At 50.2% G+C, this 20,018-nt stretch overlaps 2 protein-coding genes across 18 annotated transcripts in view; one reads left to right on the forward strand and one right to left on the reverse strand.

Annotated features, from left to right (window-relative positions):
* Positions 1-311: 311 nt before the first annotated feature.
* Nthl1 (nth like DNA glycosylase 1) lies at positions 312-6,833 on the reverse strand. 4 transcript variants are annotated; one of them, XM_028760895.1, is made up of 6 exons: positions 6,661-6,833; positions 5,415-5,653; positions 4,630-4,800; positions 3,703-3,862; positions 628-733; positions 312-549 (listed from the first exon to the last, which is right to left on the reverse strand). In XM_028760895.1, exons 1-6 carry the CDS (start codon positions 6,761-6,763, stop codon positions 426-428), a joined length of 903 nt encoding a protein of 300 aa, XP_028616728.1. In that variant the 5' UTR covers positions 6,764-6,833; the 3' UTR covers positions 312-425. The 4 variants fall into 4 exon arrangements, with proteins under 4 accessions (XP_028616728.1, XP_028616729.1, XP_028616726.1 ...); XM_028760896.1 differs by having other exon boundaries at positions 316-549; positions 4,630-4,803; positions 5,415-5,650; positions 6,661-6,814; XM_028760893.1 differs by having other exon boundaries at positions 316-549; positions 4,630-4,803; positions 6,661-6,814.
* Positions 6,834-6,893: 60 nt separating this feature from the next.
* Positions 6,894-20,018, forward strand: part of Tsc2 (TSC complex subunit 2) — a 34,893-nt gene continuing 21,768 nt past the window's right edge. For 8 of the 14 annotated variants that reach the window (XM_028760784.1, XM_028760788.1, XM_028760786.1 and 5 more), the window contains exons 1-14: positions 6,894-6,979; positions 7,446-7,612; positions 9,547-9,633; positions 10,530-10,640; positions 11,506-11,650; positions 12,437-12,554; positions 13,960-14,008; positions 14,332-14,457; positions 15,331-15,404; positions 16,351-16,477; positions 17,273-17,416; positions 18,222-18,359; positions 18,834-18,937; positions 19,216-19,297. In XM_028760784.1, coding sequence (XP_028616617.1) covers positions 7,475-7,612; positions 9,547-9,633; positions 10,530-10,640; positions 11,506-11,650; positions 12,437-12,554; positions 13,960-14,008; positions 14,332-14,457; positions 15,331-15,404; positions 16,351-16,477; positions 17,273-17,416; positions 18,222-18,359; positions 18,834-18,937; positions 19,216-19,297 — 1,443 coding nt within the window. In that variant the 5' untranslated portion in view covers positions 6,894-6,979; positions 7,446-7,474. Of the gene's footprint in view, positions 6,980-7,445; positions 7,617-9,546; positions 9,634-10,529; positions 10,641-11,505; positions 11,651-12,436; positions 12,555-13,959; positions 14,009-14,331; positions 14,458-15,330; positions 15,405-16,350; positions 16,478-17,272; positions 17,417-18,221; positions 18,360-18,833; positions 18,938-19,215; positions 19,298-20,018 lie in introns of those variants that run through there. The other 6 variants (XM_028760787.1, XM_028760789.1, XM_028760795.1 and 3 more) reach the window with 4 other exon arrangements.

The raw sequence follows: 20,018 nt of genomic DNA on the forward strand, positions 1-20,018 counted from the left end.
GGTTCCAGGCACAGGCTAAGCGCCACTTCGGAAGCTAGGTCTAGAGGAGCGCTGGGCCTCAGGACAGCGTGTGAGAGTTCACAGGGATACTTCCCTCACAGGCTTCCCAGCAGCTGGCTGCAGCTGGCTCTGTTTCCTCCCTCCTGGGTTTATGCTCCCCTCTCTTCCCTCCCTCCCCCACTCCCCAGGATACAGCATGTCCCCACACAGCCTCCCAGGCGATCCTACCCCTGACATGTGAATGGAGCGCACACACTGCATTCACACACTCAGGCTTCTTGGCCTGATCTGAAGCCAATGGGCAAAAAATGAACTGTGAAACCCCCCCCAGCTTTATTACACGCCCTGCAAACAACCCCCAAGCCTTATTACCCCTCCCCACAAAGGCACTTTACAGACCCTAGCCAGAGGAAGCCCTGTGGCCCTTAGAGATTCCGGGCGGCAGGGCACATGGCCTTGTTGAGGCAGGTCTGGCACTGAGGATGGACAGGAAGACAAGTCTGTTGGCCGAAGCCTACCAGTAGTCCATTGATCTCGCTCCATAGCTCCCTGTGAGGGGAAGGGTCAGGTCAGTGTGGAAGACAGCAGGACGCCTCCCTCCCACAAGCTCACCAAGCTACACTGTACCTGGGTAGCCACTCTTCCAAGTTCTTGCGTGTCTCCTCTGGGGACTTGGTCATTTTCTTGGTCCACCTCAATCTGTTGGCTATTCTGTGCACATGTGTGTCCACTGCTGCTTGAAGACAGGGCAGGCTGAACAAGGACACTCTGCCAGCTGGACTGTGTCCCTATCCCAAGTCCCAGTCCTAAGCAAGTGTGATAGCCCAGAGTCTCTCTGATGGAGAGAAGGTACAGCATCTGCATAGCTGTCTGAGTCTGAGCTCTCAATCTGGGGTGTAAGCAGCCTACTTTTTTTTGTTTGTTTTTGAGACAGGGTCTTTCTTCAGGGCCCTGACTATCCTCCTGGAATTCACTCTGTAGACCAGGCTGGCTTCACACTCAGAGATCTACCTGCCTCTGCCTTCTGAGTGATGGGATTAAAGGCTTGCAAGTGGATCTCTAAGTTTGAAGCAGCCTGTTCTACAAAGTGAGTTTCAGAACACCCAGGGGTACACAGAGAAACCCAGTTTCAAAACAAGACAAAACAACCAAAGTGTAAGGCAAGCATGGTGGTTTCTTCCCAGCGAAAGGCTGAAGTAGGATTTGCTCTGAGTTCAAGGCTAGCTTGGGCTACAGAGTAAGACTGTCTCAAACAAATGAACAAACAACAAAACCAAAGCAACTCTATATTGGGGAAAACAAAACAAGCCCTAAACCCCAAAGTGTGAACTCTTGGTCCAAAGCTTCCCAAGAATGAGGCCTGGATTCAGAAGGGCCTTCCTCTGCTTCCTCTGCTCTGTCTTCCTGAGTCCTAAGGCCCCTCCCAGCCCATCCACTGGTTGTGAGCACTTGGACTGGCTGGCAGCAGCTTGGTCCAAGGTTACTGTTGCAGAGCTAGCTGGCACCTGCTTCTAAGCTACTGGGGACAGAATGGGGAGCAGGATCAGGCTGGCTCCAGCTGTGTTCCAGCTGGGTTTCAATCCCTGCTCCCATCTGTTGGCCACTGCCTTCACTGGGGGCTCCCATCAAGCCACCTGGTCATCTGCAGTGCCTGCCTTTCCTTTCCAAAGGTTTGTCAAACAGCTAGCCAGTTACCACGCCAGCTCAGCTCCCTGACTTGCTAACTGTCTGGGAAAAGTTTGGAGGTGCAGGCTGAGGGGTCATATCATGGAAGCCTTTGCTTTTTCCTTCTCTGTGTCAGAGGTGATCATGCTCATTAGAACCCCAGAGGCCCAACCCAGGACCACATGTATAAGGCTCCTATGTTGGCCAGAAGGGCTTCCTGTGCATATGTTGTTAAGGAGGGCAGTTACTTCACTGGCTGTGAGCTTAGAGAGGCCGTGTGTTTGACCTAAGGTCACCCAGCTGCAAAGGTCAGAACTCCATAGTTCCAGCTTTTCATTTGAGAGACTGTATTTTCTCCTCAGGAGGCAACTCTGGGGTCTCACTGCAGGTAGCCAGGCCCTCCAAGGACAGAGAAGTGGGTGGTGCTCAGGCATTGTCCTATCCACTGGAAGCACAATTCCCTGCAGGGCCCTTCCCCCACATGGCTACCCAACAAAGACACTCCCTACTCCTGGGACACAGGCAGCTGAGGACACTGCCTAGATAAGCTCAAGTGTCAACGAGGAGGAGGCTGCTGGGAGCTTTGGGAGCTGAGGAGTGGAGACTGAGGCGGGAGGCCTCATCCACTTCCTACCTGGCCAGGCTCTTCCAATGCTTGCTGTTATCCAGTGTCAACAGGCAGTCACCAGCTTCCAGTCAAAGCCCTGGGCCCCTAGCTGCCCTCTTATCCACTGAGCAGTACTAAGAGGTGCTACCAGCTTAGAGACCTCTGAAAGAATCCCTCCATTAGGGACATGCAGGAGCCAAAGGTTGGGGGCCCAAAGAGAGGTCAGGGCTAAATCTTGTTTTTTTATGTGACCACAGGAGGCCTGACAACTCTAGGCAAAACCCTGAGAAGGCAGCACCTCTGCCACTGCCCCAGGGAGTCTGAGTTCAACCTAGCTACACAGGTGCGTCAGATGCTAAGAGACGATACCCAGGAAAAGGATACCAGGACTCACTCTCCATTCCCATCCCACAAGACCACCTTCCTCTTCCTTCACCACTACCTCTGACTTCCTGAATTTGCCCCACCCATTCTAGAGCTTTCTGTGTAATTACGCAGCTTTACGGTTGCTCCTCGTTCTGTCTGGAACACATTTCTACCTCTTTGTCCAGGTAACTCACAAGAAACTCTAAACTGAAACATGATCTCAGAAAGATTTCCTGGTGTTAGGCACAGTTAAGCACGATTATAATCCCAGGACTTAAAAAGCTGAGGCAGTGGGCTGCTCAGCGGTTAAGAGCACTGACTGTTCTTCCAGAGGTCATGAGTTCAAATCCCAGCAACCACATGGTGGCTCACAACCATCTGTAATGAGATCTGATGCCCTCTTATGGGTTGTCTGAAGACAGCTACAATGTACTTACATATAATAAATAAATAAAAGCCTTTGGGCCAGATCGAGCAGGGCTGGAGTGAGAGGGAGAAGAGAAGGGGGAAAAAAAAAGCTGAGGCAGATTTGATGGGTGGTGGTGGTACATGCCTTTAAATCCTGGTGCTTGGGAGGCAGAGGCAGGCAGATCTCTGTGAGTATGAGGCTGGCCTGGTCTACAGAGTGAGTTCCAGGACAGCCAGGGCTACATAGAGAAACCCTATCTCAAAGACAAAACAAAACAACAAACAAACACCATCCCACAAAACCAAATCTGAAAGTTTTCCCAGATCCCTGAAGCCTGACACAGGCTCACAGGGCTGTCGCACACCCTCCTATCACCCTTCTGACACACAGGTGAAGCATTCTTCACTGACTCTACAGTATGCGCACATCAGCTGGCTTCAAGGTCCCTCATAGAGATCAGTGCACAGACAGATCAGAACATCAGCAAATGTGAGCTCTTGTCATCAGCCCCCCAACAGTGTCATCCTGCTCAACACTGACAATACCCTTTTGATACTCTGGTTTGAGTCACAAAATATTTGGGGAACCTCAATAGAACCCAAGAAGAATCAAACTCAGAGGTGACTTCTCCCTCCTTGTGGTGCAAACTACTCACCTATGCCTGATATGGTTCCCCAGGCCACAGCCATAGCCAAGTGTGCCATCTTGGGCCCAACACCTGGCAGGGCCACCAACTCGGCCACGGAAGCAGGGATGTCCCCTTCGTAGCGCTGCTGCAGGATGGCTGTTGTCTGCTTGATGAATTTTACCTTCGTCTGAAAGATAGTATGGGTCAGCCTTAGGGTAAGGTATGGCTTAACCTGGGAGGACTCACAGTTACCCAGAGTCACAGACCACCACTATGTCTCATGTAGAGGTAACTACCTGTCCCACCTCTCTAGGAGGTGAAGAACCAAAGGCAGCAAAGAGGCCTAAAGGGAATCCCTGGCAAGCCTCCAGGGCATGACTACCCACCTTCCTCTAACGTGGGCCAGTGCCGTGTGTGGGAAGTAGCTTGGGTCCCCTGCCACAGTGCTCCCTCCAGAGGCTAAGCTATACCTAGACTCAGTAGCACCTGAACCTTCAGGAAGGAAGGCTGGAGCCTGGGACTCCCCCAGGCAACCGCTAGAACAGCTGGGTGGCTCCCATCCTGTGCCCGAGTGGAGAAGGCTATTTAAAGCCAATCTGATAGACGACAGCCCACGCAGTGCCAAGGGGAAGCGCCCCACCCACAGAGCCACTTTCAACAGATCCACCCACCACCCAGGGTTCTGTGGAGTAGCAGAGTTGTGTCTTCCAGAGCAACACTCTAGGGAGCCTAGGAGGAGAAGGGAAGAAAATGAAGTGGAGGCAGCTGGGTGGGAAGGGAGAGAGAGATGAAGAGATGTACACAGGAACACGGGATACACGGGATGTACACTAGCCCCATGGGATAGACTCCTGGCAGGTCAGAAGCATGAGACGCCTCTGTAGTCAGAGATGCCCGCCCCTCATCTCTGGAACAGTGCCCCGTCTTGACTCTGTTGCCATAGGTAACACTTACCCTCCAGAAGCCCACAGGGTAGATGAGTCTGCCCAGCAGGTCATCATCTGTCTGCAGGATACGTTCCACAGTCAAGCCCCGGGCCCGTAGCCGCTGCATCGCACCCGCTGTAACCTGGTCTTTGGTCTGACTGGAGAGCATCAGTGAGACGAGGACCTGGTATCTCCTCACCTGCTTGTGCAATGACAGGGGCCAGGATGGGGACTGGTCCTAGTCCAGTCCCTTACGCATCTGTCTGACACGTCTAACATGGACTAATGATCTGTTTCTATAGAGTAGCATGAAGTTCCGATGAGTTACTTGGAATCATACCTAGTATGGGATGGATATTAGACAATCGATAGCTACTATTGCTACAGTGTTTGCTTGGTCAATAACACTACTCATTTTATAGATAAGAAGGCCCAGAATCAGAGATACTCAGGTTATCCAGGATCAGAAGTGGTTAGAGCTACGGTTAGCCTAAGGAACCAATGCAACGTAAGGAAGTCTGCTTCTCTCACATTATTGGATGTTCCAAGGCACCACCACTATGCACAAGGCCTCAAGTCTCAGACACCTCTGACGCGCACAGTGGTCACAATGATTGACAGGTGATGCACGCTGTACAGTACTCTAAGGTTACGGTAGGAGCACCTCCTCCTGGGTGCACCCTGTAAGGTGGGTGTCAGCTGAGAGAACTGGCAGGTCTTGCTCTGGTTTCTGGTAGAGACCTAAGAGGAAGCAAGCATCTTGCTTCCATGGAAGAACATGCAATCCCCTGGACAGGTGGGAGCGTTGCCTACCTTTGGGGGGGCACTAGCATCATAGCACTGCTCGGCGCCTAGCTGGTCCACAGGTGCATCTTTCTTGCTTCTCATGATGCGGATGTTGGCCAATTGCTGCTGCCAGTTCTGGGGTTCCCAAATGGGCACTCTGAGAGGCTCAGCATCTTCACCTTCCTTACTGTTAGCAACTTCATAGGCCACATGTACTTTCTGTGTCTTCCGTGGATGTCTCACAGGCCTGTGGCCTTTTTTTCCTTCTGCAAAAAAGTGCCATTCAGTCTTTGGAGTGGGCTTTCTATGAGGGTAGGGTAAGGGTGCTGCTTACCTGCCAATCCACTTTCCCCTCACTTCTTTGCAAAATTTGTCCATTATCTACCATGCTGTGTGTAGAGGCACGGTGCTCTGCCCTTGTCACAACAGTGCATGGTAGTCTGACAGAGTGCCTGTTAGCATACCAAGACACTAGTAACAGCCTCTAGGATAATGTAGTCTCTTCACACCCAAATTGGACTTTGCCCCTCCCCTTCAGAAATCATTGCATTCAGGATGAGCTCCAAACTCTATAGCATCAAAGCATTTGCTGCCCTAACAGTATCAACACTTTCTGTGGCACTTGACTCTTGCCAGGTCTTAGCCCGGATCCCAGGGGATCTCCACTACTGAACCGACTCTGGGGCCATTGCTGCCTCTGCACACTCCTGCTTTAGCCACTTATGTTTAAGTCCCAGCTGGAGACATGCAGAGGCTCTGATAATTGATCCCTGAGTACCACTAGTTGGCACATAGTAGGTCCTTAATAGGCAGGACAAATACAATGAGTGCCATGCCCTTTCCTGTTTTCTCTCTGGGGCTGTTTTCTTTCAGAACCACCGTCCAGCTGGGGGAGACTTCTAGCTGGGTGTGTTCTTGGCACACAGCCTGGCCCTACAAGAGACGGAGGCAGCTCTGAGGACAGAGCTGTGTCCCACAGCCAGTCTGGAACAAGTAAATGTCCTAAGCTAGGCTGGTTGGACTAAAACTTTTCACTGGTGACAAGGGTGGATGAACACATCCAGAACCCAGTCTTACAGACCCCTGCAGATCCTTCGAAAAAGCCCCTTGGAAAAAGCTAGAGTTGGGGCCACGTGAGACTCAAGCGTTTGTAGGCGGTTGCCTACTCCGCCGAGCCTAGAGTTTAGGTCAGATGTTGCGGCCCGGGAGCAAGCCTGGAGCCAAAGTTCCACGTCCCTCCTTTCCTCCAAAACCCCTGCTGGCGCAGCGCTACCTGCAGCAACCTCTCGCGGGGCGAGCTCCTCCCTACACCCCTCCGACGCGATCCTAGTCGCGCGGCTCCGACTGCGAGTCACCATCCGCACCCCCGAGTTCATGCCTGGGCTGTAAACTACTCCTCCGGGAGCCCTCGAGGGCCCACCACTTGCTCAGCGTGCACGCAGAACTACAATTCCCAGAGAGCTCAACGCAGATAGTCAGTAAAGCCTCGCCCCCGGAAGTCCAGGTTGCGCTTCCGGCAGCTGCCCTGGGCCGGGGGTGTGCGCCCTTCCCTGGGTGCAGGAGGACCTGCGCGCCATAGGCGCGCGCGCGGGGTGAGTAGCCCTGGAGGCTCTGACTGCTGGGGTGGGGCAGGATGGTTGTGTGGTCGCGTCGCGATGGGGTGAAGGGGAATTGGCCTTTCTGTATCCAAGCCTCCGCCGCGCCTACCGCTGACAAGTCCCAGCGCTCCAAGCCTTCCATTGCGGGTGTGAGCTGGCCTCTGCTTCTCTTATCCTCGCGACAGCTCCTCCTTAACACAGGGAGAAAACTAATGGTAATCATCATGGCTCTGTTCACCCAGCGGCGGCAGGCGGGTCGCTAGATCAAGCCTATACCTCCGGGGTTGATTTGTGTCTGAGTCTCTCCTGAATGGAGTTGAGTTGCTCCAGGGGCTGTAGGGAGGATATGTTATTGCCTATCCTAGACCTAGGATCCTGGAGGTTCGCCTCAAGGGCAGGAGGGGAGAATATTTCCTGGGGTATATCAAATAATATGTTTTTTTTTTCTTCTTCTGCACAGAGCAGTTCTCTAGTACTGCCCTGCCCACCATGGCCAAACCAACAAGCAAAGATTCAGGCTTGAAGGAGAAGTTCAAGATACTGTTGGGACTGGGAACATCAAGGCCAAATCCCAGGTGTGCAGAAGGCAAACAGACGGAGTTTATCATCACATCAGAAATCTTGAGAGTGAGTGAGTGGCCCCTATCTTGGCTAGCTCAGCACGAAGGGCAAGGAAGGCTGGGTTTATCTGTCACTGGATTCTATGGGAGATGGGTTGCTGGTGACAGTCTGCACAGGGCTGCTGTCCCTAGTACCAGGGAGACATATATACATGCCTGTCCTCAGGATCTTGGTGACCTGCTTTAGCACACTTGCTTTAGAATTTAGGTGTTGTATGAAAACTTACCTTGTTTAGTGTTATGGTGGATAGATGCCCTGTACTCTCTCAGCACATGAGAGGCATTGTTTTTTGGTGCTGGAGATTTAGTGTAGGTCTCATGTGCTAAATATGGTACCAAAGAACCATTTCTCCACCTACTTAACCTATTTTTGATTTTTGTCTTATGTGTGGGGACATCCTGCCCATAAATAATTGTTGCCCGTAATTTTGTACTTGAAGCATTTTCCACTCAGACACAAACCAAATATTCATCATTTGGAGAGGGTTGTAAATATGTATGGAACAGCTGAATACAGTGGGTATGATTTACCAGTAGAAAGCATCAAGAAGTGACACATGTCCCAGCATGAAATAACACTGAAAGCAGGCCATGAAGGAAGCTGGTCATAGACAAGGCTCGTGGTGTCTGAGTCCAGGGTATGAAATGTCCAGAACTGGCAAGTTAGAGCTGGAAGGAGGAGGGAATTGGTATGTGGTTTCTTTTTAGTGTGATAAACATTCTTGAAGAGGTAGTGATGATTGTAAGCGTTGTGATGATCCTGAAGTTTGCAGTTTAAAATTGTTACAGTGGCCAGGCTGGTGGCTCATGCCCATAATCCCAGCACTTGGGAGTTGGGAGCAGGAAGATCACCTTGTGCTCAGAGTCTGAGCCTGACTTCCAGGCTAGCTCGGGTCACAGAAGAGGATGCTGTGAATTAATAAGTTGTTCTTTTTTTTTTTTTGGTTTTTTGAGACAGAGTTTCTCTGTATAGCCCTGGCTGTCCTGGAACTCACTCTGTAGACCAGGCTGGCCTCGAACTCAGAAATCCACCTGCCTCTGCCTCTGCCTCCCAAGTGCTGGGATTAAAGGCGTGCGCCACCACTGCCCGGCTTAATAAGTTGTTCTAATGGTATATTTTATGTTATGTGAGTTCTATCTAGTAAAACTTTCGGTTAGGGAAATAAAGTTGTCCTTGTCAATCCAAGAGCTACAGATTGTTAGGCTTGGTGGGACAAGCCTTTAATCCCAGCACTTTGGAGGCAGAGGCAGGTGGATCTCTGTGAGTACCTGTTGATGCTAGACTTGTCTACACAGTGAGTTCTGGGCTGCCTAGGGTTACAGACACAACAAAACAACCAAAACAAAACAAAACAAAAAGTGGGATACAGTTGATATTGTGGTTGTAGTCCCAGTGCTTATGTGGCAGAGGCAGGAAAATTGCCATATGTTTGAGGTTGGCCTGAGCTATAATGTGGGTACAAGGACAACCTGGAATGCACAGAGCTCCAACCTTAAAAAAACAAACAAAAGAAAACAAAATGCTGAGTTATGGTAGTGGTTGGTGTGTGTTACTAATCCTGCCCAGTACTGGGGAGGCAGAGGCAGGAGGATCTCTGTGAGTTCGAGGCCAGCCTGGTCCACAGAGCAAGTTCCAGCACAGCCAAAGGCCCACAGAGAAACACAGGAGAGAGAAAGAGAAAGAGAGAGAGAGAGAGAGAGAGAGAGAGAGAGAGAGAGAGAAAGGGAGAGAGAGAGGTGGGGGAGAGGGAGAAGAAGGAGAAAGAGAAGAGGAAGAAGAAGAAGAAGAAGAACAACAACAACAACAACAACCACAACCACCACCACCTCCCCCATTGGTTTACAGGGGAAATGCAGAACAACTTGTGGACCGTTTATGACGGGCAGTTAAGAAGACCTCTGTTTTTAAGCTCTGCCCTTTTCCCCTTTTCTCTTCTCTAGGAACTGAGTTGTGAATGCGGCCTCAACAATCGTATCCGCATGATAGGGCAGATCTGTGATGTGGCAAAAACTAAGAAACTTGAAGAGGTAGGTTTGCCTCAGCTATGCTACCAGAGTGGTGCATGCCCACTGCGGGCTGTAGAGAGTCCTTTAATTTGCTGTTGCTGTCTTGAGCTGTTTTTTTCTTGTTTTTGAGACTTGCTATGTAGTCCTAGCCGGCCTGGTATTCACTGTGTAGTTCAGGCTGACATGAACTTGATATGGGCCTCCTTCCTCAGCTGCTTCAGTGTAGATTGGGATTACAGGTATATATCTGGCTTTGTGATGATTTAATTTTTACCATTTTAGAGAACTTTAGCTTTCATCTTAGAGATGTGGAAGCTTCTAGAAATGCCCTAAGTGCAACCCAGAGAGACTTATCTTGGGGGTAGCAAAAGGAATGGACTTTCCCTGAATTCCTGGAAAAGAATGGCCATGCATGTCTGCTTAGCCTCTTTGTAGTGGTGGTGGAGGGGTGGTGGTTGAGACAGGGACTCACTATGTAGTCCAGGCTGGCCTTGGAATCAATCGCCTGCCTGTGCCTCGAGCGCTACCGCCACCTGGCTTCAGAGTGGATCTGTAACATTTAGTTGGCGCTCACTCACACAGGAGCACCTTGGAGTAGGTGTCTCGGGCAGATGCCTGTTTAGGGCTCCATCTGTGCTGCTTGTTCTGACCACCATGGCGCCTCTGAATGCAAAGAGAGTCACTAGGAGGGACTCCCTGGCAGACTGCTTCCCTGTCCTGCCTGTCCTCCTTTTCCAGCCTGTGATCTGGGACCCATTAATCAGACTTGGCTGGGTGTCAGATGTGGTGGCGAAAGTCTTTCATGGAGCTGGTTTTAAGTCAGAAGACCCTATTGTGTGCTTTGTGTTGTCGTCCTTTGCGGGGCTGAGGTTCTTGGAGATCACACCCTTCTCACTGTCCTCTTTCTGTTGAGGCAGCATGCAGTGGAGGCACTTTGGAAGGCTGTCTCAGATTTACTACAGCCAGATCGGCCACCAGAAGCCCGGCATGCGGTTCTGGCCTTGTTGAAGGCCATCGTGCAGGGACAGGTAAGGGGCTGAGCTGTGTGAACCTGTGGGATGAAGGCAGACCCTCACCATTTGAGCTCCTGTCTTTGCTGCTCTGCCAAAGACAGGGTCCAGCAACCAGCCTCCCTGACTATGAGAACATCCCGGTGTCACATGTCTGGTGATGGTGGCCTGTCACTGTAGCTCTTGAGCCTTCATCAGCTGTGGCTTCTGGGTGTGGCACACGTAGTATGTGGCAGTTGTTAGTTTGCTGTTACTGACCAGTTTTCCAGTAATGGCCACTCCCGAATCATTCTCTAGCCATTTAGGCCTCAGCTGGCCTTTACCTCCCATGGTCCTTCTCTGTTCATTCCTGGAAGGGTCTTCTTTTTTTTTTTTTTTTTTTGGTTTTTGGTTTTTGGTTTTTTTGAGACAGTGTTTCTCTGTGTGTAGCCCTGGCTGTCCTGGAACTCACTCTGTAGACCAGGCTAGCCTCGAACTCTCGAACTCAGAGATCCGCCTGCCTCTGCCTCCCAAGTGCTGGGATTAAAGGTATGCGCCACCACCGCCCGGCCTGGAAGGGTCTTCTTGTAGGCCACTCTCTTCCTTGACAGTCTAGCCTCTCAAAGAGTTGTGGTGTGTCTCCTAAGGGCCATGGCACCTCTTCTGGGGCTTGATCTTTATCCTCACAATATGAAAACACACTAGGTGGTGTACACATGACATTCAGCTATTGTCTAGTGCCTCTGGCCCCTCTCTGAACCCCTGAGATGTTGCTGACCTGCCTTCCTTAAGGTGCTTCTAGAAGAAGAACAAGCATATCTGGAGTCCTGGGTCCTGATGTACCCCTTGGCTTTTCGACAGCTGCTGGGAAATTCTGGAAGGGCTCTATTGTTTTTGTCTTTAGGGTGATCGTTTGGGGGTTCTCAGAGCCCTCTTCTTCAAAGTGATCAAGGATTACCCTTTCAATGAAGACCTCCATGAGAGGCTGGAAGTCTTTAAGGCCCTCACAGACAATGGAAGGCACATTACCTACTTGGAAGAAGAACTGGGTAGGTGTCACACAAAGTATGAGAGATCCCTGAGATGAGAAAGGTCCCTTTGAGCCTGGACAGGTGCTGCAGGTAGCCCGCAGGGAGCACAGGGCCGTAATTGCCATTTGCCTCGGGAGCTTATCAGTTCCCTCATGGGATTCACAAAGACCTGCTGCCTTTGAAATGGGTGGTGCATTTGGCTTTGGAGAGGGTGCTGAATCTTCGTGCCTGGGTCCTATCTTCTTTCCTGTTATCAGTGGACCTGTGTTGTCACTGCTGTGTCAGTGTGGCTTGACGTCCCACCCTGGTTTCTGCCTGCCTCTTGTCATGTGACAGTAAGAGGTTCCAGTATGTTCAAGACTTCCTTTCTCTTTGGTGAGAAAAAAAGAAAGTTTGGGAAGTAAGTCAGCTTGGGCTCTGCCGTCCTAATGCCCAGAAGTGGTTCTCAGATGCTGGTCTGCCTCTGGGAAAGACAGGTGCTGTCACAGTTTGCCATCAGAGTCTCTGAGGCTGTGTGGCCACCTTGCCTGTGTCTTCCAGAGATTCTCATGAGGTTGGAGAATCTCCTAAGAACCTGCTTCCTGAGCAAGAATTTTAATGTCTGTGTCCCCTGTAATGGAGTCAAGCCTTGATTGGAACATATGCTGGTTTTATCAGCTCAGTACCAACACCCAGGCAGAACAAGTGTCTGTGCAGGGCTTCCTCAGACACCTGCTGAGCCTCCTTGGGTCCAGTATGTTGCAGTGATAGGATGCAAGCCAATTTTCCTGGAGGAGGAGTATAGCCTCGGCTTTTCTCCCACAGCAGAGTTTGTCCTGCAGTGGATGGATGTTGGCTTGTCCTCAGAATTCCTTCTGGTACTCGTGAACCTGGTCAAATTCAACAGCTGTTACCTTGACGAATACATTGCATCAATGGTTCAGTAAGTAAAAACTTAATTAAGGACTGAGGAGCAGCTGAGTGGTAGAACTGCTGCTAGCATGGAAGAGACCCTGGATTCCACTCCCAGCTCCAGAAGAAAGAACTCTGGTGTCACTCTGATAACAGTTGCACTGTCTTGGGTCTTAAGCTTAGCTCTTTAGGGTAAATAACTTCAGTGATGCTACCAGATAAATGAGATTGCCAGTAGACATACGCACTTTTTTTTTTTTTTTTTTTTTTTTTTTAGATTTTATTTTATGTATATGAGTACACTGTAGCTGTCTTCAGGCACACCAGAAGAGGGCATTGGATCTCATTACAGATGGTTGTGAGTCACCATGTGGTTGCTGGGAATTGAACTCAGAACCTTTGGAAGAAGAGTCAGTGCTCTTAACTGCTGAGCAATTTCTCTAGCCTCACTTTTTTTTTTTTTTTTTTTTTTTTTTTGAGACAGGGTTTTTCTTTGTAGCTCTGGTTATCCTTCCTGAAACTCACTCTGTAAACCAGGCTGGCCCTGAACCCTCAGAAATCTGCCTGCCTCTACCTCCTGAGTGCTAGGATTAAAAATGTTTGCCACCACCAACCACCATAAGCACATATTTTTACTTTTACATTTTACTTTTTAATTGTTTTTTTTCATGTGTACCATGGCACATGGTGTGGAGGTCAGGGGACGATTGTGAGTCTGTTTTCTCCTTCCCACCTTTATATGTTCTAAGGATAACTCATTTGTAGGTTGATACAGTAAGCACTGCACCCGCTGATGTCTCGCCAGCTCCCATTTCGTTATGTTTTTTATTTTGTGGTTTTAGACAGGGTCTTACTATATAGTTCTAGCTGGCTGGAACTCACTCTGTAGACCAGGCTGGTCTCCAACTCAGACAGATCCTCCTGCCTCTGTACCCTGAGGGCTGGGACTAAAGGTATGCGCTGCCATGTCCAGCTACTTTTTGTCATTTTAAATTTTACTTTAATTAATTTATTCATTTATATGGGTATTTTTCTTGCATATATGTCTGTGCACCATGTGTATGCACTGCCTGCGGAGGCCAGAAAGCATCAGATACCCTAGTCCTGGAGTTAAAGATGGTTGAGAACCACTCTTTGGGTACTGGGAATTAAACCTGGGTCTTCTAAAAGAGCAGACTATGCTCTTAACCACTGAGCCATCTCTTCAGCCCTGTTTTTTTGTTTGTTTAAAACCATCTTGAAATCTCAATGAAAGCAGAGGTTTGTTTTATTTACAGCATGCACTCAACACTGGGCATGTGGTTGGCACAGAATAGGCACACTATGGACAGGCCACTCAAATGACTGATACCATATATTGGAGAAGAAATAAAATGTAGTCACAGAGTCTTCTTGAAACGCTCTTTGAACTGACTTCAATGTTCTTCTTCCTCCAGCATGATTTGTCTGTTATGCATCCGGACAGTGTCCTCTGTGGACATTGAGGTCAGTCACTCCCAGCTTCTTTTGTGGAAGGCTGGGGCATGAGGTCAAGCCCTGTTACCATTCTCTGGCTGTGTGGATTCTGGAGGCTGCGCAGCTTCTCTGAGCTGTAGGCATGTGCTGTCAGGACAGTTGGGTGGTCTACATAGTGTTGTAACAGCTTAGGATGGGAAGTCGTGCTTATGATAGACTGTAGTGGCAGCTAACAGCCCCTCCCAAGTGCACACTCATTCTTGTACACCTGCCCTGTGTCCTACACAGGCTGCTCAGGTATAGGCGGGAGGGTAAGAGTTGGGCACCAGCACGATGCTTTGCCCCTCCTGCAGGTGTCCTTGCAAGTGCTGGATGCTGTGGTCTGCTACAACTGCCTGCCAGCTGAGAGCCTGCCTCTCTTCATCATCACCCTCTGCCGCACCATCAATGTCAAGGAGCTGTGTGAACCTTGCTGGAAGGTAGGCGTTGCCTGAGCTAGTCCTGGGAGCTCCTTCCTCAGGACAAGCTCTGCTGTCAGCACCTGACAGGACAGGCCTGTGCCATCTTCAGTGAACGCTGCTAGACTTTTGGGGTCACTGGACACTGAAATGTTGAGGGCATCCTGGTGGCCATTCCCCAGGTGGTTGAGTTGAGGCCCAGGTTTGGGAGATGTTTTGAGGTTTTTTTTTTTTTTTTTTTTTGGTTTTTCGAGACAGGATTTCTTTGTATAGCCCAGGCTGTCCTGGAACTCACTCTGTAGACCAGGCTGGCCTCAAACTCAGAAATCCACCTGCCTCAGCCTCCCAAGTGCTGGGATTAAAGGCGTGCGCCACCTCTGCCCGGCTTGAGGGTTTGTTTTAGTTAGGTTTTCCATTGCTGAGAAGGGACACCATGACCAAGGCAACTCTTATAAAGGCCGTCATTTAATTGTGGCTCGTTTACAGTGTCAGAGGTTCAGTCTGTTATCATCAAGGCAGGAAGCATGGCAGCCTCCAGGCAGATACCGTGCTGGAGAAGAAGCCAAGAGTTATACATCTTGATCTGACTGCAGCCAGGAGAAACTGTCTCCTGAGCAGCTAGGAGGAGGGTGTCAAAATCTACCCCTTAGTGACACACTTCATTTAACAAGGCCACACCTCCTAATAGTGCCACTTCCCATGGGCCAAACATTTCCAGACTGCCACAGGGCTCTCTAGTCTTTTGCATTTGTAAGGAGGACACAGTGAACTTGGGATCAAGGTGGGATTTCAGAACATTGTCCTTGCAAGGCAGGCTGAGGCTGGGGCTCCCCCTTGAGCCTGGGGCTTATATCACCTAACCCTTATGGGAGGAGTGTGTGTTCTGTTTTCCAGCTGATGCGTAACCTTCTGGGCACCCACCTGGGCCACAGTGCCATCTACAACATGTGCCGCATCATGGAGGACAGGTGAGTGTGTGCGTGCCTGGTGAGGGTGGGTGGCTAGGATCGGGAGGAGGCTTTAGATACTTGGCTGATATAGATTAAGTTGAGGTTTTCCTGTTCTTTTTGGGTAGTGTTCTCCATTTGGATATGACCTCCCATCTTCTGCTTCTACCAGTGCAATCAGGATGTTCACATTTAGACCCCCCTTCCGTCCTAAGCCTGATGGTCGTAGTGTGGCCCTTTCTATTCTGCTGTAGTCTAGACTTACGGCCTGATGTCCTCATCCTCACCCCTGTGGCCAAGCCACTGCAAGTACTTTACCTCAGGGGTGGCTCAGGTTTGCCCACTGTCTAGTAGACACCCACATCAGAGCTCCCCGTTTTGCTTTTCCCTGACCTTCAGTCTTTGCCTCCTGCAGCATACTGTTGTATAGCAGCCAAACAAGGTTTCTCTTTCACAGTTCTGACAGTGTTAGCCTTTGTTTGAGATCATAGTAGGCTCGGTGCAAACAGACCCAGTGGAAGTCTTAAGCCTTAGACTTGCCTTGTTCTTCTTGGCATTCTCCCTCTGCATATATACCCGTTACTCCTGGTAAAATGTCCCCACTGTTGCTGCATCCTGGATGTTCTGTGAGGTCTTGATATGGTGTTAGCTGCCTGACTTCCCAGGTAGTTTTTCCTCTGTCTTCCACCAGGCTGTTAGCACCATGCGGCCCATGGTCTTGTCACATGAGTTCTGTGTCTAGTGTGAACCATAACCCATGTGATCAGCAGGACCTGGCTGAGCAAGTTGTGAAGGACTCACAGTTGCGACTGGCCTCTTTGTTCCCTGCCCATGTTCCCAACCACACTTCTGTACCATAAGTGCAAGGTGTCTCCTGGGGACACTGCCAGAGCCCAGCTCTGCCTTGGGTCCCACTCTGAGCTGGGACTCTGCTGCTCATGTCTGTCTTTCTGGGGAACATTTTCAGATCCTACATGGAAGATGCTCCATTGCTGAGAGGAGCTGTGTTCTTTGTAGGCATGGCGCTCTGGGGAGCTCACCGGCTGTATTCTCTCAAGAACTCCCCCACATCTGTGCTGCCATCTTTTTATGAGGTAAGGGGCTTTCTATATCACAGCGAGTTGGAGAAAGTGGGAGAGCTTACATCAGGTTTGCCTACCTGTCTGGTTGGGACTTATGGGGCTGGAACTGAGCAGCTGTTTTCAGTCGCTTGCTTTTTAACTGTGGATGAGCATTAGGGCTATAAAAAGGGTTTATTCTCGAGAAAATGTTTTACTGTATGAATTCCAACTCCTGCCCACCAGTGCTGCCCCTGGGATAGCGTTCCTCCTCTCAGTGCCGCTCCCTTCTGTCAAGTAGTGCTCTTCCCATCTCTCTGGATGATATCCACAGCATAGCTTTTGTTCTGTGGTGCCCTGTGGTGTCCAGAGAACTTTCCGTGTGTGCTTGTATTTAGTTCTCCGGGCTCCCTGCTAAGCCGGGGTCCTCATTTTACAGCAGAGTTGCTCAGACAAAGTGCCTTTCATCTGGTTGTACAGTCGTCTAATCTGTAGGGGTCCTGTAGTTCTGTGCAAGGTGTGGTCTTTACACATTGCATTGCTTACACCATATCTTAGCACCCGTCAGTTTGTGCTGAGACAGTATTTTTGGAGAATTTGGAGTTACTGTCTCTTCTAAGCCAGGCCTTTTGGAGGTGGAGTCCTTCCTTGAGCCTTACATAACAGATACCTTTCTGAGTTCCACACGTGCTTTGTGGCCCTGTGTGCTGAGTGCTACCCATCCATGCATTTTACACCCACCTCTGAGGCAGGATAGGAGACAGAATGCTGTCATCCTCTGTGAGAGCAGAAAACAGATGGTCCTCTCTGCTCTGTGGTACTGTGTTTCAGGCTATGACCTGTCCTAATGAGGTGGTGTCATATGAGATTGTTCTGTCCATAACAAGACTCATCAAGAAGTATAGGAAGGAGCTCCAGGCTGTGACATGGGATATTCTGCTGGACATTATTGAACGACTGCTTCAGCAACTCCAGGTAAGTCAGAAATGCCAGACAGGATTAAGAGCCCCGAGAGGCAGGCTTGTCCCTGATGGGAGGTGTGCATGAGTCCTGAGCGTCTGGGGCCTTTCTTGGGGTCTGAACACATGATGTGGATGTTTTCTGGTGGTTCTTGGTGGCGCCAATTTGTCTTCCATTGAAGGACAGATTTTGTTTTTCCAAGTGTGCTCCATTATTTTGGCTCTGGGAATATTCAATAGGTGAGCAAGGGCTGAGCAAGTGACAGGACAGATTACCGTTGTGGCTTGAGTAGGCCCCAAAGGCAGTTTATGGAGCATCTACACTGCCATCTGTGACTGTGGAGGACAGCTTAAGTGACACAGTGCTAAAGAAAACACCAGGGTCACAGGTTCTCATAAATGTAGGGCTCTGTGAGGTGAGGTCAGCATCTTGCTTAGCTCAGCCTGGAGCAAGAGATGAAACCAGGGCAGGCCAGTGGAAGGAAAGACTGCGACCTTGGAGAAGCATGCAAGGGTTTGAAGCTGCAGTGTTCTCACCTCCTGTTTGCTCAGCCTCTATTCCTATAGGAGGAGATGGCTCATGACAGTGGTTTCCATATCTCTCTTAGATGGCCTAGTCAGAATGTGTGTGTGTGTGTGTGTGTGTGTGTGTGTATGTGTGTGTGTGTGAGAGAGAGAGAGAGAGAGAGAGAGAGAGAGAGAGAGCATGTATGTGGGATGGTGTGGGTGTATGGTAGGTGGTATGTTTGTAAGTATCTCCTCTCAAGCTGTGTTGAGAGGGTAAAGGAAATTAGTTTGTATGGTGTATCTTGGTACTGCAGAACCTGGACAGCCCAGAACTCAAGACCATCGTCCATGACCTGCTGACCACTGTGGAGGAGCTATGTGACCAGAATGAGTTCCATGGCTCACAGGAAAGATACTATGAACTGGTGGAGAGTTACGCAGACCAGAGACCTGTAAGGACCCTATCCTGGTGGAGCTGTGGGGATGGTCCCCATGGAGTCATGGGTTCTGATTCCCAAGTAAAGATGGACTGGCTCCTGTGTTCCTAGCTCTGTTCCAGCAGGAAACCTGGCAGGTGTTAGCTTGCAGGCTCTTGTGGGCTTGTTAAAGAGTTTTATGCTAGTCTAACCATCAGTCTCCTCCCACCTGTGTGGGGAAGGTTCTGGGCTGGTTCTACAGAGACCAGCTCTCCAGGGGGCAGCAGTCATTTTGCCAGGATTACTCTGTTCACTGCCAGACTAGTGCATGGCCTTGACCTGAGTTTTTTCACTTCTCAGAGACCTTTGTTCTTGCTAATTCCCCATAAGGCTGTGAGGTGGCTAATCTGAGAAACTGGGTTCTCCTGGCTCAGCAGCCTAGTAGCAGGTTAGCAGCACCTGCAGAAGGGCAAATATCTCACTGACCTTAGAACTGTTTTCCTTTGACAGGAATCCTCTCTCTTAAACTTGATATCCTACAGAGCCCAGTCCATCCACCCAGCCAAGGATGGCTGGATCCAGAACTTGCAGTTGTTGATGGAGAGGTTCTTCAGGTAGTGGAGCCTATATGGTCCCTTTGTCACCAGGGATCTGTTTATGACCACAGGAAGTTCAGGCTTTCCTTTCTCATCCTCCAAAATCACAGAATGAGTGGGAAGGTTGGCCTTTCCGTATGACATGTCCTCTGGCCCACGTGGTGGCCCATAAAGATGGCTTGGTTTGGTTGTTGGTGGATTCCAGGAGGGTGGTCCAAAGTTGAGCCTCCCTGACAGTTGTGCTGGGCCAAAGCACAGGTGCTGAGGGTGCTGCAGCAAGCCTGCTCCTCCCCCAGGAACGAGTGCCGCAGTGCCGTGCGCATCAAGGTGCTGGACGTGCTGTCCTTCGTGCTGCTGATCAACAGGCAGTTCTATGAGGTGTGCACTCAGGTCTAACCCCGGGGGGTGTGGTCGGGCGGGGCTGGGGCTGGGCTGGGCAGGGCTGGGGCGGGGCTGGCTCTGGCTTCTCCCCTCTCTGAGTCTTGCACATGCTCCAGTAGAGCTGAGGTCTGCTTGAGCTCCTGCCGGCTTCCCTTTATAGCATGCTTTCAGCTGGCTTTCTTCCTCCCTGTACGTTCAGTAGTTTATTTATTTTGTGATGTCCTGGTTGGGCCTGTGTTGGCCCTAGAGGCTGCCAAGAAGCAAGGTAGGTACTTCACCCTTGTGGAGCTCTGGCTGAAGTCCCACTCAGAACCTAGGAGTTTCTGAACAATTTGGTTTGACCTCATAAGTCTTCTTCTCTGTGTTGTTCTGTGCTCTGTCACCCTTCAGCACAGTCTGTTGGGTGGTTTGTCTCTGTAATCATTTCCACTGGCCAGCGTCCCTTAGCCCCATTACCAGCCACAGGCTTCCCTAGGCACCCCCAGGTGCTCTTCTTGCTGTGCTATTCCTGCCCCCTCCCTGCCTCCGTGCTTCCTCTGGTCTGGGGTACTCTTGCTCTCAGGAGCACTGTTAGTGCTTGATGGTTCTGTGGTAGGTCTTTCTCCTTTTGCATGGCCATCGGGGGCCTGACTTCCCAGCTTCCTTAGCTTCTCCTTCTCTCCCCTCCCAGCCTTTCTGTACTCCACATTGGGCTTTCCTCATCTGTCTCTACTACAGT

Source organism: Grammomys surdaster, unplaced genomic scaffold (genome assembly GCF_004785775.1).
Source record: "Grammomys surdaster isolate TR1022 unplaced genomic scaffold, NIH_TR_1.0 126612, whole genome shotgun sequence".
NCBI classification, from domain to species: Eukaryota; Metazoa; Chordata; class Mammalia; order Rodentia; family Muridae; genus Grammomys; species Grammomys surdaster.